The sequence below is a fragment of the Diorhabda carinulata genome, chromosome 7, assembly GCF_026250575.1.
Source record: "Diorhabda carinulata isolate Delta chromosome 7, icDioCari1.1, whole genome shotgun sequence".
Taxonomy (NCBI): Eukaryota; Metazoa; Arthropoda; class Insecta; order Coleoptera; family Chrysomelidae; genus Diorhabda; species Diorhabda carinulata.
In genome coordinates this window covers 8,744,541-8,768,272 of record NC_079466.1, presented here as the reverse complement: position 1 = coordinate 8,768,272, position 23,732 = coordinate 8,744,541, and the positions used below count along the sequence as shown (strand labels likewise).

Below are 23,732 nucleotides of genomic sequence, written 5' to 3'. Positions count from 1 at the left end.
AAAACTAGGAAGACATGTTGAAAAACCATTGATAATATTACAGAAATTCAATCATTGAGAAGATGCGTGTGTGTGAATTGAATTATACAAAAAATGGGAAATCTTAAAACTGTTAAATGAACCAGTTGTGTAGTTTTTGCTAAGAAAAAAGATATACAGCTAAATCAGAAAAAGAATCGTAGTCCTCAAAACTACACTTAACCAAAATATTTCGCTGAATACTCAAAATGACAGTTTATTTACCATTATTCAGAAAAGTTTAGAATTTACAAACTCACAGATGTACAAAAGCAAGATTTTTTTAATTTGTAATGAGGCTTTTGTGACATAAAAATATGAAATCAAAATTTTCCTAAAATTTTTAATTTACAAATGTGGCAACAAGAAAATGGATTTGCTTATTATGAATAGCTTCATGATTAAACAATTACTAAAAAATCTAAATCTACCCACAATTAATTTTCGATCATTTTTTACTCCTCCAGAATCTTTCCATTTGAATTTTGTGTGTCAAAGACGAATGATTTTATTTTGAAAATTTTCATATTGTTATAGAGAATTTAAATCTTTTACCAATTCAAGTCTTCAAATAAAACAAAATTCTTAAGACTTGATAGAATAAATCTAGGTTTAGAATGTAGCGAAAATGATCAGTGGGATTATTTCATGCCAGCCATTTCTTTGATATAAATTTGATTAAAATAGTCTATAATTATTCATAACAATACGAAAATCCGTTTCTTATGAAATTAATTTCGACATTATTTTACAAATTTCAAATATTCCTCTTATTTGATAATAATGATATAATCATTATATGCATGGATCATGTATATAAAATTGTTTGAAAAATAAAATTTTATTATACGATGAATAAATATGAAATATAAAAAGTGTAAAATAACCATAAACTTGTCAGAACTTATTGAGACTCTAATAATATTGAAAGTTTTTCGTGGGCATAATGAATCTTTTCGTATAATCCTACTGGACAACCATGCTTTTGTATTGATTCGAACTTAAATGTTCGGAATGATCTATCTTCGTCTATATACGTTATTGCAGCCATCAAAGGACACATTATTATTTTTGTATGATCTCCAAAATTCATCTAAAATATAGATATTTGTATTAGCGAACATTTTAAACAATGAAATATATTACATTAACATCAATATTAGACAAACTTCATAAAATGTTTGTACAAATTAATTAGGCATTTATATCATATAGACATTAATTCACGCGGAACATCGAACCTATTTAGTAAAGAACTCATTTAGTATTAAACTTAAAAATTTATCTTTTCCAAAAGAATGACAAATTTTTGTCTTGAAATAATTTTTCTCAAGTACTTTTCCATTTTTGAACCAGATAACGGTAAACTGAGAAGGGAACCGAAATTTTGGACATCGGCTACCGATATTAGAAATTTACCCTACAAATTCAATGATTTACACATTTTCATTACTCAGTATTAGTGTATAGAAAAGAAATTGTTAAGTATGTATAAATTCTGACTAAGTATTAGCTGAGCTACTTTTGTTACCAGAAATAAACCAATTTATATCTGTCAACTATTTTAAATGTGGGTAAGGCTTAAAAGCAAATTGTAAAGTAAAATCATCTATATAAATTGACTTTGAAAAGATTATAACAAGTAACATTTTTTAAAATATTTATGATCATTAGTTTCACAACTAAATTAAAAAATCTAACTTCAATATCACAGAGTATATAATCATTTTATTTTAGATGTTTGTGTGCTTTATTTGTAAGATTATATTAGAAACAATATCAATATGATTATATTTGTTTTGAAAGAATAGGCAAATAGAAAACATATCTAAATAGCTAAATATGAAGTGAAACCCAACATATATATCAACTAATTATGAACCAGCTTTGGAGCAAAAATGTACTTTATGCTGATGTAAGATGTACCTGTCAGCTACCAATTTCATTATTTATGGTACTATAATTGCGTGTCGGCCGAAAAGTACCTGCTCAAATCATAATGGATTTTCTTTCAAACAATATTGTGTTTAAAAAGTTGCATTTGTCATAAAGTTCGTTAGGTCGTTGAAATACGAAAATATATCTATTAGTATCAGGCAGCCTGAACTCAATTTTTGTGTTTAACAAAACACAACATTTATCTTTAGTTATTCAACTAAATATAGCAAACACTAACCAGCAATCTTAGATGTTGAGGTTGAAAATTTCAGAACCATTTTCTAGATTATTATATGCTGCTAACGAAGAACTAGAATTTTGAAAAATCAAATCTAGATTGCCAAACAAACACAATAAGCGTGTCTACATTTGAAAAAGTGATGCATAAATTTTTGGAAAGTAGTTAATTTGACATATCTGTTTATAATTAACACCATATATAAAGGTTGCTTCTTAAGTTTTAGATAGACAAATAGAAACACATCTTTATAATTGGATATGGCTTTATTATTTTTCAATATATTATCCATTAAGATCAATACCCTTTTGCATGCGTTTGAACCAATTGTCAAAATACTTTTTTCATTTCGATTGAGGTACCAACAAAACATGTGATTTGAACACATCAACCGTTGGATTTGACTCGTCTTGAAAAACCTATACTGTTGATTGTTTGATTTCAGGTTCACATGCATAGATCCATGATTCGTCGCCTGTCTTTTGAAACACGAGCTTTTTTTGAGCGATTGTCAAATTATGCGGTATCCAACGTGAACAAATCTTTTTAACAGCCAAATGTTCATTCAATATTTAATGTATGTGATTGGAACTAATGCCCAACTATGCCTCAATCTCACGGTATGTCACATGACGACAGTACAATATCAGTTTATGCATAGCATCGATCTTTTCTAACAACAGCCGAATTTGGAAAACCAGCGAGACACGGCTTGAGATTGTGAAAAGTCGAATCAAATTGATCGGCACTCTGCTGTTGGTTTAATCCACGTCGAAAATCATCGCATGAAAATGTTCGCGATTTATTTCCATTTTTTGACAAAGATGAATGTTTCAAATATCTGTAAACAACTGAAATAGCACGTTCTGAGTACGTTCACTATTAAAAATGTCAAAAGTTTAAGATAGGAATGTCATATTTGAAAAAGTCACATCAGTGTTGCCATATCTCCAAACTTAAGTACAAACCTTCATATGATTAATTTAGTTGAAGTATTTCAAATAATTTCCATTTGCTAGTAACGCAATCGCCTTCAGACATAAAAATGGCAAAAAAACAAAAGTTGGATATAGTAGAATACATCCATAAACTTTTAAAAAAATACAAACCTGCACAGTGCCATTGTTTAATTGCATAAGAACACCAGATGTCGATCTACACCATTGATGTAAGTGTGGTGTTCGAGACATAGAATCAGTATCTTTTACTACAGACGCGCCAGTTTTCAGGAGGTGTTCTCTCATATACCTACTAAAGTAAGACAGAAGTTTCATTTTCTTCTCGTGTTGTTTTGGATAATTATCGACAGTCATGTACGATTCGTCCCCATTTTTATCCACGTAGTGCACATTTCTGTAAAATAAACTTGCTTGCTAACAAACCAATCACAAATAGACAAATCAAATGTCATAATAAAAAAAAAGCTTATTAACATAAAAAATGCTTACATTCCATTGGGTAACATAATAAGTTTTGTTGTATCATTGAACATAACGCCTACACCTTCATCAGATAATTGATAGCCAAAGCCATATTTATCGGAATAATCCACCCATTTAGACACCCAAATCATCGGTTGGGCAGAAGGATCAGACATTTCATCTGAGAAAACTTGATGCCTGGCTGGTTTTGATTTTATTACCTTAAATATAAAAAAGTATTAAAAAATGTTGCCAGACAATTTATAAAAATTGTTATATTAAATTTTTTGAAAGGTAACTTGAATTTTAATAACACCTTACCCCATGTATCATAGATTTTAGAACCAGGAAATTTTCTTTTGCATCAAATGTTGAATAAGTTTTTGTAACAGGTGCTGTAGGTAGCAAACCTGCTGTAATTGAATTATGTTTCTTTTGAGGAGATATGACCATGGCTTCCCCTAAACATAAGAAATGAATCGGTAAACTCGAGTAATAATTTATCCAATCTTAAATCTCAACTTTATTTCAAGCAGATTTATTGGAAAGACAAAATTAAGAAGGAAAAGTAACCTAAAGTTTTTTCATCATAAGTTTCGCCAAATATTTTATTAGAAATTTCTACTCCTGATGTAATGGGTCAATAACAATAAATTTGTCAAACACAAGGGTAAAATAATTAAACAAACAGTAATTGATTGAGAGAAATAATATAATTCTTAGTTGAACTTTAAATCAACCTGAAATTGTAATATACGTATGTACAAACCATTATTAATTTCTGTAAGTGGTCTTCTAGAAGTTACGTCAAACTTCTCAAATCTAGGAGCCATAGTTAATGCGCTAACAGGAAGACTTGGTGGGCAATATCCATTAACTATAAATTCATGAATTGATAATTCTTCTACTTTTGGACGACTTTTGGGGTCTGATTGCAACATCATCATAATCATGTGTTGAGATGATACAGATATATTCGAAGTTATTCTAAAAAATACGCAAGAAATAATTAAAATGAATATGTTACTGAAAACTTCTACTTCCATTGAGGAGAAGTAAACAAAAATTTATTAAATCCTACTTTTTGATACAACACTAAAAGAGAGAGAGAAATTCTTTATTGTCAAAAAGTTGTTCACAATTTGTAGACAAAAGTTTGTAAAAAATTAAGAAACAATCATACAATAACTAAATAAACACACAAATAAAATAAAATATAAATAGAAACTATACACAAGAAAACTACAATGAATAACGAAATTACCTATTAAAATGTACATGTCAAAATTTTTATACGTAATAAATGTATTTATTGTCAAAATTGAACCAGATATTAAAACTAATCGTACGGAAATCCTAAAATAGGAAATAAGCAATGATTTGTATGAAAAATGAATCAAAACATAAAACCAGTGCATAGCATGTTCCACTTCGATTATTAATAGTATTAGAATAAAAGTAGTTTATCAGGTAGTAGAAACTTTCCAGTAAATATGCCTACACATTATTGTGAACTGCGAGAAAAGGTTAATATAGATTTGATTTCAATTGGCAAATGAATGTACATTTTTTTGGGTTGTAAAGTATTGAGCCCTTAACTAATTCTGAATGGAGTAGATAGATAAAGGTCGTGCTCGCGTTCTTAAGTAGATAGCTGTGCAATGATCTTTCTAAAATTGGAGAAGTGTGCTTACGGATCCAAATATGAATGATAAATATTGTGAAACCTTTAAAGAAGTTACATCAGTGAGGCCTGCTGTTTAGTCTGTCTATATATTCAACAGTTCTCTTTTGTACATTGAAGATTCGCTCATCGTGAGTTGCACCACACGTACCCCAAAAGGAAAGGAAATATGAGAGATGCGACTCAATAAGTGCATAATAAATTACGAGGTGGATAAGTTTAGTTCTTTGGAAACTGATCTTAGTGCAAAACAGATAGAACTTTTTTTAGATAAAGCGGTAATATGTATCTCCCATTTCAAAGAATTGTCTACAAGAAGCCCTAAGAATTGTACAGATTCAACGAGACTACTGATGTTTAGATAGGCAATATCGTTGATAAACAAGAAACAAAATAGGGCCTAGTTCTGAGCCTCGAGGCACTCCACATTCTTGTAAGAAGAAGACATCATTGTATTAACCCTTACAAGCTGACGTCTGTTGGTAAAGTATTGTTGGAAATAGTAACAAAAGTTCACGATCCGTGTGGCGACATCTTTGTTCATTTATTGTAACCTAATGAATGTATTGTCTTCCTTTGTTTTCTTTACTTTTTAGTAGTAGTTAATAAACACATTCAATAGCGTCAACACGTTGTTTGTTTTTCAGTACCTTTTTGAACGTTTTACCCAAAGCTAAATTAGTTATCTGCTCAAATAAATTAATAATTACAACAGGTTATGGGCCCAGATCGTTTCCAACGCGAAGTTTCGGGTATTCAGTAGTTCGGGAAGTGGAGAAAAACAGTCTTTTATTTTTGTGTCGCGGGCGCTTGTGTTACGCGGAAAAGCAAGATGGCCGTCAACTATTTGACGAGTGTGCCGAGGTTTTTAGGTCGCGTTAACTATGACGAATGGGTATTCGCAGTTGAGAATGTGTTTGTGCTCGAAGGCTTAAGCAAATGCCTTGACGGTAAGGAAACTGATACAACCACCATTGCCAAAGCAAAAGCTAAGTTAGTTTTAACCATAGACCCAAGTTTATTTCCTTATATAAAGGATGCAAAAACTGTCCAAGAAGTATGGACAAATGTCAAAAAGTTGTACAATCACTGCCATTGTACAACTTTTTGACATTTGTTATATATTGTTTCATGCGAAAAATTGGACTTCTGCGTTTGCTGATTTCTGCACTGACTGACTGACTTAAAAATCACGACAATATGAAGTCTTATATAAACCAGATTGTCGAAACGTCTCAAAAATTACGTCGTACCGGATTTAGCATAGATGAAGAGTGGGTGGGGTCGTTGCTGTTGGCAGGTCTTCCTGAAAAATACGCCCCTATGATTATGGCTGTGGAGCACTTCGGAATCTCTATCACTACAGATTCCACCAAAACTAAACTGCTTGACATGCAAACAGATACCTACAATAATGGTAACAACAGTGCGTTTGCGGCGAACAGGAATTTCAAACCAGGTTTCCGCAAGCAGTTCAGAGAGGGCGTCGGCAGAGCTAATTTCAAAGGTAAATTAGCTGGTTCTGTCAGAGGTAGCCATGTTGGAACGTCAATCGAGTTCAGCAACAGCTGATTGTCGTGACAACAAAAAGGATTTCATTAATATTGTATGTTTCAAATGCAAAAAGAATGGACATTTTATGTCAAAATGCTCCAATACTAATAGATCCGAAGGTGGATTCAGTGCTGTGTTTACTACAGGAGATTTCAAAGACACCGACTGGTATGTTGACAGTGGCGCCAGTGTGCATTTAACAGCATCTAAACAATGGCTAAAAGATCAAAGGAATCCAGATTTGCCTGAGATTGTGGTGGCTAACAAATCTAAAATTAATGTGGAATGTACTGGTGATGTTGAAATTAACACAGTCACAGATAGAGCACACAAAATATTGTTAAAAGGACTCCAATATGTCCTAGATTTGACCACAAATTTGTTATCTGTGTGTCGATTAATTAGAAACAGAAACAAGGTATGTTTTCATAATAATGGATGTGATATTTTCAATCAAAATGATGTTTTAGTGGCAACAGCTAGTCTGAACAACAATGTTTATAAACTGGATATTTGTAAGGACACATCAGTATGTTTTCAGGCAGCGAGCACTAATGTTTGGCATCAACGTTTGGGCCACATAAATGAAAATTACCTGAACAAGACAGCCAAGATGGTAGATGGTTTTGTATGTAATGATCATGCCAGAATAGAAAATAGTGAAGTGTGCTGTAAAGGTAAGCAAGCCCGTTTGCCTTTTCCAAAGGAAGGTAGTCGAGCACAGAAAGTACTGGAAGTAATCCATAGTGATATCTGCGGTCCCATGGAAACAACATCAATAAGTGGAGCCAAATATTTCTAGACATTTATAGACGATTGCAGCAGAATATGCTTTATCTACTTCCTCAACACAAAAGACGAGACCTTTGGTAAGTTTAAAGACTTTAAATGTTTAGCCGAAAACCAGCAAGATGCTAAAATCAAAATTTTAAGAACCGATAATGAAGGAGAGTTTTGCAACAGTGATTTTGATAGATATTTAAAAAATGCTGGCATCATACACTAGACATCAAATAGCCATACGCCTCGGCAGAATGGAATGGCTGAGCGTTTTAATCGCACAATTGTTGAAAAAGCAAAATGTCTGCTATTTGATGAAGGTCTGAGCAAATTTTATGGGCTAAAGCTTGTAATACAGCCTGTTACCTGAAAAATCGCTCAGCATGTTCAAAACTTCCAAAAACTCCATATGAAATGTGGACAGATATCAAACCCAAAGTCAATCATCTTCGTATTTATGGCAATGTGGCTATGGTTCATGTTCCTAAGGTCAATAGGAACAAATGGGATCAGAAATCAATCAGACATATTCTTGTTGGCTACGATGAAACAACAAAGGGATATAGATGCTTTAACTCCGCAATAAGAAAAGTGATAGTCGGTCATGACGTTACTATTATGGAGAAACAGCATACACAATTACCTGTCACGGAGTGTCACATACTTCAAAAAGTCCCAAGTGAGAATTCCAGTTCAGCTCTGATGATGACAGTGACTATGTTCTGGCTGAGCCTTCCAATGAGCCAACTGTACTGGAAGCACCATAAGATCTCAAAGAGAACCGAAGAAGAAAGTCTTTGATGAATACATAACATATTTCAATGGTGCTAGTACAAGTGATAAAGACAGGATAGCGTATATGTTCCAAGGAACATAGAGCGTCGATCCACCAGAAACGGGGACAGTTGTAAGTGTAACTGGGTGTACAAAGTGAAAAGTGACAGTGACAATAAAAATAGGTATAGGGCTCGACTGGTAGCAAAAGTGTACACACAAAAAGAGGGTGTTGGTTATGTCGAAACCTTTGCTCCAGTAGTGAGACACTCAACTTTTAGACTGTTGATAGCACTAGCCGTTAAGTTAGATTTAAAAATATTACATTTATATGTTAAGACAGCTTTTTTAAATAGGGGGTTTTAAAAGAAACTGTATTAATGCAACAACCAGAGGGTTTTGTTTCAAAAAATATTGAAATAAAGTATACCTGTTAAAACTGTGTATGGATTAAAGCAATCTAGCTGTGCATGGAATGAAAAAGTTGATGAGGTTTTGTCAAATGTTGGATATAAAAAATCAAAATTTGAACCGTGCTTGTAAATAAAAAAGAATGAAGGGAATCAACTTACAATATTTGCACTATATATGGATGATTTTTTTGTTTTTTTTCTGCTGATTCCAATGAAATAAGTTTTCTTGAGGATCATCTAAATAATCATTTTAACATAAAAAATCTTGGAGATGCTAAACAATGTTTAGGAATTAGAATTAAACGAGATTATGTAGAAAATTATGTAACTTTAGACCAGGAACTTTATATAAGAGACTTATTAAAACATTTTGGAATGTTAGAAAGTAAGGCAGTTAGTACTCCTCTTTATAATAGTGTCAACTAGAGTAATGGTGAGGGTGAGACTTGTGATCCGAAGATTCCTTACCAGGAACTTATCGGAAGCTTAATGTACTTAGGTGTAATGACTCGCCCTGACATATCTCATGCTGTTAGTCTATTAAGTCAGCAGGGGCGGATCTACTTAAAGGTTTTTTGCAATGCAGCCCAGGGCCTCGCGAATACAGAGGGCCCCCAACCGAACTGAAACCAATAGACGGTATTGTCAATAATAAAAATTATCTAGAATTTAAAAAAAAAATCCGATCATAAGGTTGGTAACACACAATCAACCCGTGTGCGCATCCATCAAACGGAACGGGGAATTCCCTGTCGCTTGTTTTCGGTCGGTGTATTCCGTGTATTGTCTATTACTGGGGACTTCCCTCCACTTATCGCCCGACGCAATTTTGTTATTTTTCCGCACTTCTGCTATCGTCGACTATATTAACGAATTGACTTTGTTATTGTTAGAAATGTGTTTAGTTTACTAAGTGATAGATAACTTAAAAGTTATAAGGACCGGACCTTTCTTTTAATTTACTAAAATTGAAAGTATTCACCATAACTAGACTTCCTACTTTCAATAGGCAGTAGGTGAGTAAAAAAAAATTATAAAACATGAATTTTTTTATTTTTATTTCAGTTTTCAAAACTAAATGAATCGAACTTGCTGCATTACAAAGTAGGTATTAAAAATTCTATCCAGTTCTTTGTTTATTTTCAGAAAAATATCTTATTTTACAATATGTCTGCTAGAAAATATAAAAGTGGAGCTGAAAAAAGAAAATTACAATTTGGTCGAGAAAAAGAAAGAAATAAATGCGCAAAAATTGAAACTTTTTCTAAATCAGAACATATAAACGCGAATGAAATAGTTATAAATCCATTAAAAAAACGTAAAGGAAGGTATTTTATGCGAGGAGAATCTAACCGAAGGAAGCAAAAAATCGCAAAACCAGAAAAAAAATACCAACGATGAAAATATGCAATATCTTGACTTTCAGCAACCCTCTGGTTCCTCTGAAAACGAAATTGGTGTTCATCAAGGAAGGTAATACCGATACCGAGGTGGAAAGAAATTTAGAAAATATTAAGTTTGAGTTTGAGAAATATGTTGACTTGGGCTTGTGGCCAGATTTGCTAAATGATTTTATTAATTTCGTCCTTTCACATGAAATGACTGACTTTCAAAATAAAGATCCGAAGAATATATATTCGGCTTCAATGAAGAAATATAAAGAACAAAACAGATCTTTTCCAAATAGGTATTTCACTAGAAAAATGGCCAATTACGAGAAAGATCTTGGTTATGTTATTCAAAATGGGTTGGTATTGTTTTTTGTTTGACTTGCAAACTTTTCTAAAACTCCTCAATACACAACCGCATTTTATGATTGGAAACACATAAGATTTTGTTTAGAAAGTCACGAAAATTCTAATGAACATAAGAATTCAATGTTAGTGTGGTGGACACGAAAAGAAAATAAGTCTGTTTTAGACAAGCAGCTTCAGGAGCAATTAAATAGAGAAACAGAATATTATCACAATGTCCTAAAACGAGTTATTGCGGTGCTAAAATTTTTGAGTATAAGAGGCTTAGCACTTAAAGGTTCGGAGGAAGTATTTGGTTCTCCACATAATGGTAATTTTATGGGTGCTCTAGATCTATTGGCAGAATTCGATCCATTCATACGTGAACATATTGAACAACGAGAGCTGCGACCAAACCCTGTAATATATTTATCAAAAACAGTATATGAGGAAATAATTGAGATTATGGGTAAACAGATAATTATATAAATAAATAACGACGACACAAAGTATTATTCAATTATGATGGATTCAACCCCAGATCTGTCTCACAATGACCAACTTGTTATTGTATTACGATACTGTTTTCGGGGAAAAGTGTATGAAAGATGTGTATCTTTCATTAAAATTAGTAGTCATACTGGCTTATATTTATTTAATATTCTACAAGCCTTTTTGGAAACAAATGGACTACTACTGGATAATTGCAGGGGACAGTCATATGACAACGCTGCTAATATGGCCGGAATCTACAATGGTGTACAAGCACTACTAAAAGAATAAAATAAATACACGGATTACGTGCCATGTGCTGCGCATTCCCTTAACCTACTTAGTCAAGAATCCGTGAAGGTTGCAACCGAAATTGTAAATTTTTTTGGAATAGTGCGAAAAATATACGTTTTTTTCTCAGCTTCGACCCATAGGTGGGAACTGTTAAATCGTGAAACAAAACTAAAATTTACGTTAAAAAGTTCAAGCCAGACCAGATGGTCTTGCAGTGAAATTTATGAAAAGAAACTGCTATACCATCTTAAAGATTTTTTTAACGATGCCGATCACTAGTGAAGCGGAGCGTTCTTTCTCCAGGATGTCGTATCTAGAAAACAAATACAGGACAACAATGTCGAACTATCGACTAAATCATTTATCAGTTCGTTCGATAAATTGCGATTTAACAAAGGACCTACTGTGCGATGACCAAATAAAAGAATTTGCAGCAAAAAAATGCAGAAAGGTTGCTTTATAATTTATATAACATAATCATTTATAACCTGTCATTTTATTTTGCAATAAATAAAATATTTTGTTTTCCTATTATCTTCCTGTACTTAACATATATTACATTATATATACCTACATCACTACAGAAAACAGTTTTTTGTCAAAATGGCAATTAGTTGAGTAATTAGGTAAGGCCCCTAAGCAGTATTATCCCAGGACCCCACAAATTCAAGATCCGCCCCTGTAAGTCAGTATAATAACTCTTATACAAAGTTACATTGGCAATATGCAAAACGTGTACTTAGGTATTTGAAAGGAACTGCAGATTTTTCCATGAAATTTAATAAGAAATTAACAGGATTCAGATGTTCACTGGGGGGGGGGCAGACAAGAAGGACATGAAGTCTTTTACAGGCTATGTATTCAAACTTTCTGGGGGTTCCGTTTCATGGAAAAGCTGCAAGCAGCGGACAGTTGCTTTATCGACAACTGAAGCTGAGTATATGGCTTTAAGCGAGGCAGCTAAAGAAGCCATATACTTAAGAAATCTTTTGTTTGAGATTACAGGATCATTGGATTGCATTAATATATTTAATGACAATCAATGTGCTCAAAAACTGGCATGCAATCCAGTTTTTCATGATAAATCAAAACATATTGATATCAGGTACCATTTCGTAAGAGATGCCTTATCAGAAGGTAAAATTAATATAAAATATGTGTCAAGTGATGAAATGGTGGCTGATATATTAACTAAACCATTGCAAAGTAACAAAAATTGCAAATTTGTAAATTATTTAGGTTTAATAAATTGTATATGATTTGTTTTTTGATTAGATTATTATAATTTGTGAACTTTCGTTAAGTGGGTGTGTTGGAAATAGTAACAAAAGTTCACGAGCCGTGTGGCGACATCTATGTTAATTTATTGTAACCTAATGAATGTATTGTCTTCCTTTGTTTTCATTACTTTTTAGTAGTAGTTAATAAACACATTCAATAGCGTCAACACGTTTGTTTTTCAGTACTTTTTTGAACGTTTTACCCAAAGCTAAATTATTTTTCTGCTCAAATAAATTAGTAATTACTGACTCAAATCAATGTGAGAGGTGATCCCCTGAAAACTTAGTACTACAATTTGTTAATTGAAATATTATGATTAACACAAATGAAAGCCTTAGTCTATTACAAAAAGTTGTTGCAGTGGAGTGATGGTTATTTAGGCTGGCGTAAACATTATTTAAAATGTAGAATATAACCATTTGTAAATTTGTTACTTAAAAATCGAAATTGATGGGTCCTAAGTATTTTATATTTAAAAAGAAATGATGAAAGCCTTTTTTTGACTAATCTTTCTATCACCTTAGATAATGTGGGAAGAAGTGCAATAGGGAGATAGCTTGATTCTTGTTTTTATCTTCTCCCTTACGCAGAGGTGTAATTATTGCCGTCTAGGTAATTTGGAAAAGTACCATTTTGGAATGAAATATTTATTAAAGTGGTAAAGCGATTTAATGTTCATTCATTTTTAATAAAGTGGATTTATTTTTGATGTCATTAATTGTACTGCGAAACTACGGGCATGGAGAAGAAAGCATCAGGGAGTTCAGAAAGTGGATTATAAGAAGGAGTTATAAAATTCGTTAAATTTTTGGCTATATTCATAAAGTAATTGTTAAGGTTATCAGGGAAAGTAGAGATTGTGCTCGACAAAGAAGTCTTATTCCTTTAATCAGTAACAATAAACAATGTTTATTAACAATATTACGAGAATTGGCGTCTCTGTCTCCCTCTCTTAACAGAAATTTATTAAATCCTATTTTTTGATAACAATATTATGCTTTTTACTTCATTACGAGTCCTCAGAAATGTATCTACAAAAATGATAGAACCTTGAGTTAAGTTGATTCTATAATTTCTGTCAGAATGATTACGAGGACCATGGAAAGTATAGTAAATGACCTACAAAATGAATATTTAATACTCATTCCTTCGACTAAATTTAATTATGAAGAAATTAAAGTAAATGTTTAAGCACCATTACTTTAGTAGGATTGTTAGATTCATATCTAAAAATTCAAGATTATGACAAAATGAAGGTGCTTAGTCATAATTTCAATTTGCTTACTTGGTTAAAACTAATACAATTAGGAAACTCCATATCATCCCTTGAATTCTAACACCTTCAAGTCCAAAAAATGCCTTTTTGATTTTTGTAAAGTAAAGAACCTCTAAGCAACTGATACAAAAATCTTGAAATCAATCAATGTATAATGATAGCGATATAAAAACGCAGACATTTCTTTACTCTCTTGAAAAATCCTCATTTTTGACTCAAGCGGTGTTAGAACTTAAGCGACGATATCAAATCAACATAGGTTGTATACCTAAACCCTATGGAATTCAACGAAATTTGGTATGAAGGTTGTCGTTATCAATATTAAGAAAAACGACCTTTTATCCAAATATTTAAAACTGTAAAAAATATGAAGTTTCCCAAAATCCTCCTAAAAAACGTAACATATTTTGAAATCACCATAGCTTTTCTTCTAGTTGAGTTAGAGATATAGGAGTAGTGTCATTTCACTCAATTTCAAATGCTCTTTCTTTTGATATACAACGTCACATACTTTGTTATAAAAAAATGTTTTTGAAAAATCAAATTCAACAATTTTTCAAAAAGTACATTTTGCACTTTCGGTAAGCGATTCTAAAAATTTTAAAGTGGGAGGCTAATGGGTTCGTCTATGTTGGATTTCCTGGAACCGTTGGCGATACTCATACTGAATACACTGTTTACACCACTACTACATCAACACTCACATTTACACTGTCTGACACGCGTTTCGATAACCAAGTTATCGTCTTCAGCGACTGAACGTAAACTAAAATCTAATGACTTGACTTACCTGTTTTATAATAAATTTTACCACCAATAAATCTTCTTTCGCGAAAATTAATTCCAGCGGAAAATTCTCTGGAAGAAATTGGCTCTTTGTCCCTATTTAAGCTACTCTTGCATCTAGCAATTTCAATGCTTTCTAATGCATCCAACAATTTATTATTGGATACAAATAGGGTCAAAGAGCCAATTCCTTACAGCCCACTCTATAGTTTAGTGGTCAAGGAATAAATATGAAGATTCCCGCCAAGAGTTTTTCCCGCTGGAATTAATTTTCGCGGGTGAAGGGAAAATTTAGTATAAAACAGTATAAGTCAAGTCACTAGATTTTAGTTTACCTTCAATCTCTGAAGACGATAATTTGGTTATCAAAACGCGCGTCAGACAGTGTAATTGTGAGTGTTGATGTAGTGGTGGTGTAAACAGTGTATTCAGAATGGGTTAGTAGTTAAGCAATTCTAAAAAAGGGTGTTTTATAAGTTTTTGTATAAGTTTGATACTATGTACCCTAACTTTACTTAAATTATTTACGATGGTGATTATTATCATGATTAATTATGTACTTAGTAGTGTTGCTTCTAAGACAACAATTTATTATTTACAAAATAGTTTTTTAGTTAAGTTGTAAATAGTTTGTATAACTTATTTATAATGCATTTTCAAGAAGACATTCATAAATAACAATCAGCAGTCTGTCGCAGTGAAGTTGAGACGGGCTCACTCTCAGTTCTTTATTCTATCAGTTATATGACTTGGGACTGTGTGACTAAAATTTATACTTCAAATTCAATAGTTTTTCCAAATTTGCTGAGCTTAGACCAAAACAATGCATACTGGCAGACCAGAATGGTACACATTCTGTCTGAGTATGCACAATTCTCCATAACTTGAACTTAATATGAAAATATCAAATTAGGAGCTTTGACAAATAGAAAACTAAATACTTATACTAGTTGTTTGTCAAAAATTATGTTTAATCCACCAAACATTAATTGCCATACAAGTGAATATACAGAAAGTCCAAGTGTTGCTCCAATTAGCAAAATCGTTAAAGAGGGTTTTGAAGAAAATATCACTTATCGTCAGTAGGTGTCTGTTAATCGTTGCGGTGTCGAAACTTTACAGAAACCTAATGAGGATTTTATAATTATTTTCTGTGACAAGGTAACCATTATAAAAAATCCTGATTTTAATGCAAAGGAGCAGTTATCATCCAATAAAGACATAAAAGAGAATATGTAAGTATCTTAGTTTGTAGTAAACCTACATTTCTCTGAAAACTATAATATTGTCATTCAGTACGAAGCTCAAAGTTTCCACCCATTTGTGATTTATCACAGAGAAAATAAACTAAAGCATTCAAGTTTTGTTGTAATTTCAACATATTTTGAGCATAGCACCGTTTTCGTGTATACATTCCAAAAAAAAGATATTATAATGAGCAAAACTTTGGTGTAGAGGCAGAATGGAATTTTTTGGCTACTGCCCTTGGAAAAAGACCCTGTAATGGAGTAGGGAGCACAGTAAAAAGACTTGCTGTAAAAGCAAGCCTACAACGTCCAAGTGACGAGAAAATTTTAACACCTATCCAACTTTATGAATGGGTAGTTTAAAATTTATCTGAGACTCAAGATGGAGTATGTTGGGCCTGAGAAATTTTTGAATAACAATTTCAGTCAAGCAGTAACTATTAAGGGAACAGCAATATCCAGGATTATATGTCTGCAAATTTAATAGTACCTAAGATGTGTAAAAATATTCTCTAAAGATACTACAGACCATCTCAAAAGGTCCTAAAAACCAAAATATATGACCAAAGTGGGGGCTGACATGTGTTGGATAAGAATGAAGATGAAGATAAGCTAAAAGAAACTTTTCTGTATCCTGCTGATCCTTAATCATCATTTTCATATCCAAGAAAACCGAACATATTGTGGATACCACTGAGAGATATACTTTGTACAGTAGATCCCACCTCTTCAGGAAGGAGTTATGTAATATCTGAGGAAGTTCTAAAACTTCCCAAATCATCTGAAGTTCTGAATAACTTTTGCATAAGATGTAATGTTAAAAATTTTTATTGTAAGTTCATTTTTAATGTAAGATAGTACATAAATCGGTATTAGGTAGTTTGACTAATTTCATAAAACATTTTTTTTGATTAATTTAATTATGAACCTCCCACAATGAAATTTTGAGAATCGCCTACTAAAAGTGTAAACTATTTTTTAGAAATTTGTTGAAAATTTTCAAAAATGCACTTTTTGAAAAAATCGAAAACGAAATTTTGCATTTGACTTTTTAAGAAACACTTTTTATAACAAAGTATGTTATTTTGCATTTCAAAAGAAAAGCCATTTAAAACTGAGTGAAATGACACCACTCCCATTTCTCTAGCTCAATTAGGCGAAACGCAATGGTGATTTCAAAATATGTCGGTTACATAGCCGTAGTTCTGAAAGTGTTCAAGATATTTGAAAATAAATGGGATTAGTTATTTGAACTTTGAATAGCCAATTGCCAATTGCCCTATCAGATAAATTTTAGAATAATACAATACAATAATACAATAAAATACTGTTTTTCCTCTGTGAAGGAGTCCTTGTCAAGTTTTTCTTATTACACTTATTACATATACATATATAACATCAAATTTGCATTTATAATGAGTATGTTTAGTCACTAATGAAAAAAGGATAGACTTTACTCACCTATATTCACACTTCTTTATTCTATCGTATGTCTCCTTCAAGCTGGTAGTTTCAAATGGAGGCTTTCCAATAAGCAGCGTATACATAATGCAGCCTATTGACCAAATATCTACTTCGAAGGAATGTCCCTTTTTTGTTAATATTTCTGGAGCTATGTAATTAGGAGTGCCACATAAAGTTTTTTTTCTTTCCCCCTCAAATTCAATTTTTGCAGCCAGCCCAAAATCACCTATTTTCACTATTAAGTCATCATTTAAAAATAAATTGCCTAATTTTAAATCCCGATGAATAATTCGATTTTGATGCAAGTATTGGACACCAGATAAAATTTGTTTCATATAAAATCTAGTTTCCGGTTCAGTTAACGCTTTTCTACGTTTGTGGAGTTCCATCATGGACTAGAAATACATTAAATATATTTACAGTATTGAAAAATATTTTGTGGAATATAGAAATGTCAATGTAAACCTTTAACTAACTCAATTCCAATTTACAAATAAGTTTCATTAGAATATCACAATAAATGTGGATAGACCCAAAAGAAAAAGAATTATTAGAGTTGAACCTGATGATCTATTAGTATTTTCAAAATAGTTTCTATCATTTTTTGAAAGCAAAAAACCTGACATACATTCGTCTGTAAACAATAGGTTTTTAAATAATTTTTGATTTTGGATAAAAGCATCACAATATTCCAATCATTTTATATTGTCCTTGGAAAATAGTTCCCAGGTTCTTTGTATTTTAAAGTATTGTTAACAAGTTTTTCATCTTTAGTATAAATTTTTTGAATAAGAATACAAAAGTTACACTGGTAGATATAGATATATTGGTTAAAGATTTCATATGTTTAAAAATTTGTTCCAATACTCTATAATTTTATACATAATATTAAACTTGACATAAATATCAACTATAAAATATTGAGTTTATCTATTAATAGCGAGCAAGCATGTAAGAATTAAGGACAACACAGATCAGCTTAAGTGATGTTGTGGAAACTTAGTGACAATAAAAATACTTAATCTGATACAATCACATAATATACATATAAAAAAAATTAAATCAATTATACAAAATATGTATTGATGATTTAACAAATATTGAGAAAAATTGTGGAAATAAAATTGTAAAGAATTGAAAAACAGTTCTGATCGACAAATACAAAACTTTGAACCAATTAACCAAAATTAAAAATTGATGTTACTGTTTGATAACTTTTCTCTTATGGTTGCCACACACATTACGATTTACCGTCCCTAGGTATAGACCTATGCAGGTGATCGACACGAGATCAAAAATCAATATTTTTGAGCAATACCGTTCAGAACTCCTAAATACACCAGAACGACCCCATACACGTTACACAGGTTTAGTGCACCTGCACAGGTTACCTCTCCGGTAGATTGTTGATCTTCCAACACAATATTTTTTTTATAAGTATTTTAAATTATAGAAATACAACTAACTACATTTTTATTGATAAACTTACCTTCTTTCTACATAATTCTAGAATGATATAAATGTTGTGGTTATCATCAAAAAAATTATGAAACCCAACAACATTTCTGTGGCGAAGTGATTGATGTATTTGAATTTCTTGAGTCATTTTTTCCTTCTGATTTTGTTTTGTCATAAGTAACTTTGATACTATCTTTCCAGCATAAACTTGACTGTTTAAAGTATTTGTTAATTCGTAACATTTTGCAAAACCTCCCTAGAAAAAGTGATTTAACAAATAAAATCTGTTCATATATCAAAATAAATTACAATTTGCAACAAAATTTTGATTGATCCCCAAAAGCATTTTTTAAAATTTGTATAATAAAAAAAATTACAAAAATTGATCATTGTACTCCTTGAAATATGACAATTCTTTTCTATTCTGTTTGCCTCAGGAAAATTACCCTTAACAAGAATTATATCTTAGATCAAACACTATTCTACCAGACCACTGGTTAAGTTAGCAACACAATTCAAGTCTATGAAGCAATACCACTTTTAGTACCCAATCCACCAAACTCCATTCAAATTTCCACTCAGATGATTTAATACATAATTATAAATGAACTAGAATAACTAGATGATATCTATCTATCTAGCTATGTTTATTTTGTTATTAGAATTATGTTGACTATGCTTGTAAATACAGCTTCCATTGAAAGAAGTTTTCCCACATTAAAAATTATTAAAAACTTAAGAAACAATGTAAAGCACTAACTATCTGGTTTAACAATACTCTCGATTGAAGCAGATTTAGCAGCAAAAATTAATTACAAATCCTTATTAGATTACTTTGATGAAGCAAAAAGCCAAAGAACATTACTTGTGTAAAAAATTAAATTACTTAAGTTATAAACTAAAATCTATTTTCCAATCTATATACTTTTAAATAATCCCCACCACTCTTTTGATGTTTTCACTATCAAGAGTAGGCATGTCATATCAAAGCATGTTCAGTAAGATAAATTTATTAGGTAGATCTTGGGAATGAAAGGAAAGGGGCTTCGCTGATGCGACTTCACCCACATCTATATTGGTCCACACTATGCCACAGTTGACAAATTATATCTCCAGATAATAAAATTATTATTATATATTCAGGCTTATATGCAGACCATTTAGGTCCATAGCCTTGTAATTATTTCAGCCCCTTGCTTTTCCGCTCTAGCTTTGCATGTTTTTCTCTCTAAGTTCTTCTTCCACTACTTTCCTCCACCGTTTTTTTAGGTCTACCTCTTTTTCTCTTGCCCTCTGATATCTTGTGTGCAAATCGTTTCAAGAGTCTGTCTTTGTTCATTTGTTCTAAGTTACCAAGCTGTTGTAACCATTTGGCCTTATAAACGTGCTGATTGGTGACTCATTGAAAAGTGTGTAAATTTCATGGTTTGATCTTCTCTCTCATCCTAATTCTGTTTGCTTTTCTCCAAAAATTCTTCTTAGTATTATTCTCGCCCATATTTCCAATTTCTGTTTAGTTTTATTCGTCATTATAAAGGTTTCACAGGTGTATGTCAGGTTGGGTCCCAAAATTGTGTTGTAAATTCGAACTTTCGCAGATCTGGATATCTCTTTCAATGTTAATATTCTTCTAAGGCTGCCTGCACAGCTGTTACTTTTGGCAATTCTTAGTTCAATTTCCTTTTCTTCTTGGCATTTATTATCTAGTAGTACACCCAAATACATGAAATTTTGTCCCGTCATATTTATATAATTTGAAATTATTTTTTGACTTGCTTCCACATTTATTCCTTATTTTCATAAACTTTGTTTTGAAATTATTGTCATTATTGAAGTATAGCCCTATCTCTTCTGCTGCTGTTATAACATGTTTTATGGTTTCTTCAAGCTTTCTTCTGTTTCTTGCTATCAATGTCACATAATTAGCATTAGCTAAGCATTGATGAGTTTTGTTAAATATCATGCCTTCTTCTTATTATGCCTTCCAAAGCTAGATTTATTGAAATTATTATTGAATGATAAAAAGAAGAACAAATGAATACAGGGTTGAAATAAATAGGCAATGAAAGATTAAAAATCAATTACTGTAACAGAACAAGATTGCATATTTAAAAGAAAACAATCCTACTATTATTTTAAATAAATAGTCATGAATCATTTACTGACAAAAATGGAAAAATATACAAGAACTAACAGCATATATTTCACCATATGAAAAATATATTAGACAAAACCAAATCAAAATAGAACAATAAATTGTATAAATTAACAATTTAAAATAAATGTTACCTTATGACTAACTTGTTGAAATATATCTACAGAAATTAAACTATTTTGAATATTTTACTGCTCAGTATGTGAATAATAATAATGAAAATTAAGTAATATGAAAAAAATAGAATCTGAGAGCTTTAGATTCACTAAAATATGCACTTCATTAGCTGTTATACTGTTTCCCCTTTCATCAGATGACTAATCATTGTGGTTTTAAATATACTTTGTGCAATGTTCACCAGTTGTAAATACACGAAATTTGATTGAATAAATATTGCATAGCACATTTTTATAAAAATCTGGGCGTCACTGAAATGAATATGATTCTTCATTCAATGAAGAGAGCTAAGCCCTAGCAAATAATTTAACTTTATTTTGATTATTAATGCATAATTTATGGATAATTTATAATCCTCAAATTAAAAAATAGGTAAATTCTTATTGAAGTTCTCAATCTAAATCCTCTAGAAATCATTATTTAATAATTCACATAGGGGTAATAAAATCAAAATAAACAAATATGTTTAATAGAACTAGCAAATTAGATGCAGCAGATTTCTTAATAAGAATATTTATTTGATTGATTTTTTGTGCATCATCCCCGAAAATCAAGGAAACCACACTGAACTATTAGAGTTCATAGTTCACACCTTTTAGAAATGAATGAATAACCCTCTTGCTGGTTTAGTTAAGGACGACACTACTTCCAAAGTTATTAACTGAATAAGTTACAAAATGTACTTTATATACAATATTTTGGCAATCGAGTGTATTGAGGTAATTATCCTGTCTGTTATTTAATATAAATATAATATTAGAACATATTATTTCAACTGCTGATAAAACTTGTTAGAAAAAACGTTACAAGAAAACGGTGTAAAAACATTTGAAAAAGAAATAAATAAAAACGTTGACTATCCTCTAATAAATAATACATGGAAGACTTCTAAATAGTTAAAATCGATTAATGGTATTAAGAATAACGCTAGCACAACATGGTACTTAAGATACAACCGAACGATTTATGAAATAATACAACATACCTTCCCATAAAACCTGCCTTTTCTATATGTCGTTTTAGTGTGTTTATCATATATTATTTCCGGGATAACTTGAGTATCATCTTCTTTAGACATGTTATTTTTTATTTATATTACTTAAAGTTTATAATATTAATATTTATACTCCTATTCTAGATCTCAACGAAGATCTTGCAGCAAAGAACTATTTCACCTCAAATGAATAAATGACAGTTATAAAACTTTCGAATATTCGTCGTTCATTGGCCGTTCGATTCAAATTCCAGTTTACTATTACCAACCAAACCAAAAAATACACGTTAAGGTGAACGCTCGTCAGTGTAAACATAAGTAAAGGGGAGTGAATATCATAGATAAATAAACATTTAAATACATATTTAGCTGACTATGATAACGAAAATAAAAAAAGTCAAATTTAAAACATGAACTTTTGAATTTTATTCCTTTTTTCGGCGTTAATTCTTGTTATATTTATTTAGTTGTTTAATTTAATTTTTATAATTGTTATTGAGCAGTTATCAACGAATTACCTACTCTCACGGATTTTGCAATGAAGTTAATACTATACGTTATTTTTATCTTGAAATTACGATAAGTACAAAAACTCCAAATCTAAGCAGCATACCACTTCCACTGTTCATGAGAATTAATAGTAGACAGCACAGAACATACACAATAAGAAGGTCGACTTTCATCTAAATTTCAGCAACCATATATGTAATACTCCCATATGGAAGTTGGTATGGGAATAAAACGTCCCTACGTTATGGTGCCGACAATATTCATTTTCTTTTTTGTTCGTGACACTTTATCTATACTGCGCATGCTTGAGAATGCACAAAACCGAGCTGAAACATCGGAGGATAGAGAAATTGTTGCCATTCTGTCTTCCTTAGTCGGAACAGTTTCCACTTGTAGAAACTGTCCATATAAAAGTATTACATATATGTCAGCAACACAAATTTAGTTCTGCCACTTACCAATCATGACGCTAGTCTAATAAAAATGTGTTATTACTGTCAATGTCAATTTTTAAGATAAATAATCATTTGTTTAAATTTCCCAAACGCTTTTCTGATGTGTGTTCTATACACGAAGAATTTTGTAATACAATGCTCAACATGAAATTATCGCTTGGTTGAAAATCATTTTCTGGAAAGTGATTTAATAAATTTTAAGTATAAAGTTTTCCCATCTATTCCTACCTTCATTGTCTACTTCCATTTATGAATATCACAGTTATGCCAAACCGAGAACATTCACATGATGTAGAAACAGGTATAGTAGACAATGATATAATCGTGGAAGAGCATAAAGTTGACAGTCCTCGTGCCTCAACATCTGGTAATTTATCTATAGAAGAGCAATTGGAGTTTTTAAGTTTATTTTCAAGCTCCATTGTTACAGAGAAAATTCGTAGTATTGACATACAAAAATCGGATTTTTTGACCGTAGCTGGAACTAGTAAGAACAATTTTATACCTAGAGAAATGTCAAACAGTCAAATATGGACATTGAAAAATAACAAAGAACAGTTGAAGACATTGAAGAAGATGTGTGAAATTGG

At 31.4% G+C, this 23,732-nt stretch overlaps 1 protein-coding gene across 1 annotated transcript; it reads right to left on the bottom strand.

Moving 5' to 3' along the window:
- Positions 1-843: 843 nt before the first annotated feature.
- On the bottom strand, positions 844-22,986 carry LOC130896657 (serine/threonine-protein kinase polo). Its single transcript, XM_057804899.1, has 8 exons — positions 22,169-22,986; positions 18,883-19,107; positions 17,391-17,788; positions 4,385-4,602; positions 3,937-4,076; positions 3,643-3,836; positions 3,304-3,547; positions 844-1,111 (listed from the first exon to the last, which is right to left on the bottom strand). Exons 1-8 carry the CDS (start codon positions 22,259-22,261, stop codon positions 923-925), a joined length of 1,701 nt encoding a protein of 566 aa, XP_057660882.1. The 5' UTR covers positions 22,262-22,986; the 3' UTR covers positions 844-922.
- Between the last annotated feature and the right edge of the window lie 746 nt (positions 22,987-23,732).

Bases quoted from the DNA above. Each gene is read 5' to 3' on its own strand.
- LOC130896657 (XM_057804899.1), bottom strand. From the start codon at position 22,261: ATGTCTAAAGAAGATGATACTCAAGTTATCCCGGAAATAATATATGAT. The intron at 3,548-3,642 runs GTAAGCATTTTT...TTTATTTTACAG, and splicing joins ATTATGTTACCCAATGGAAT to AAATGTGCACTACGTGGATA. The intron at 1,112-3,303 runs GTTTGTATTTTT...TCTATATTTTAG, and splicing joins TAAACAATGGCACTGTGCAG to ATGAATTTTGGAGATCATAC.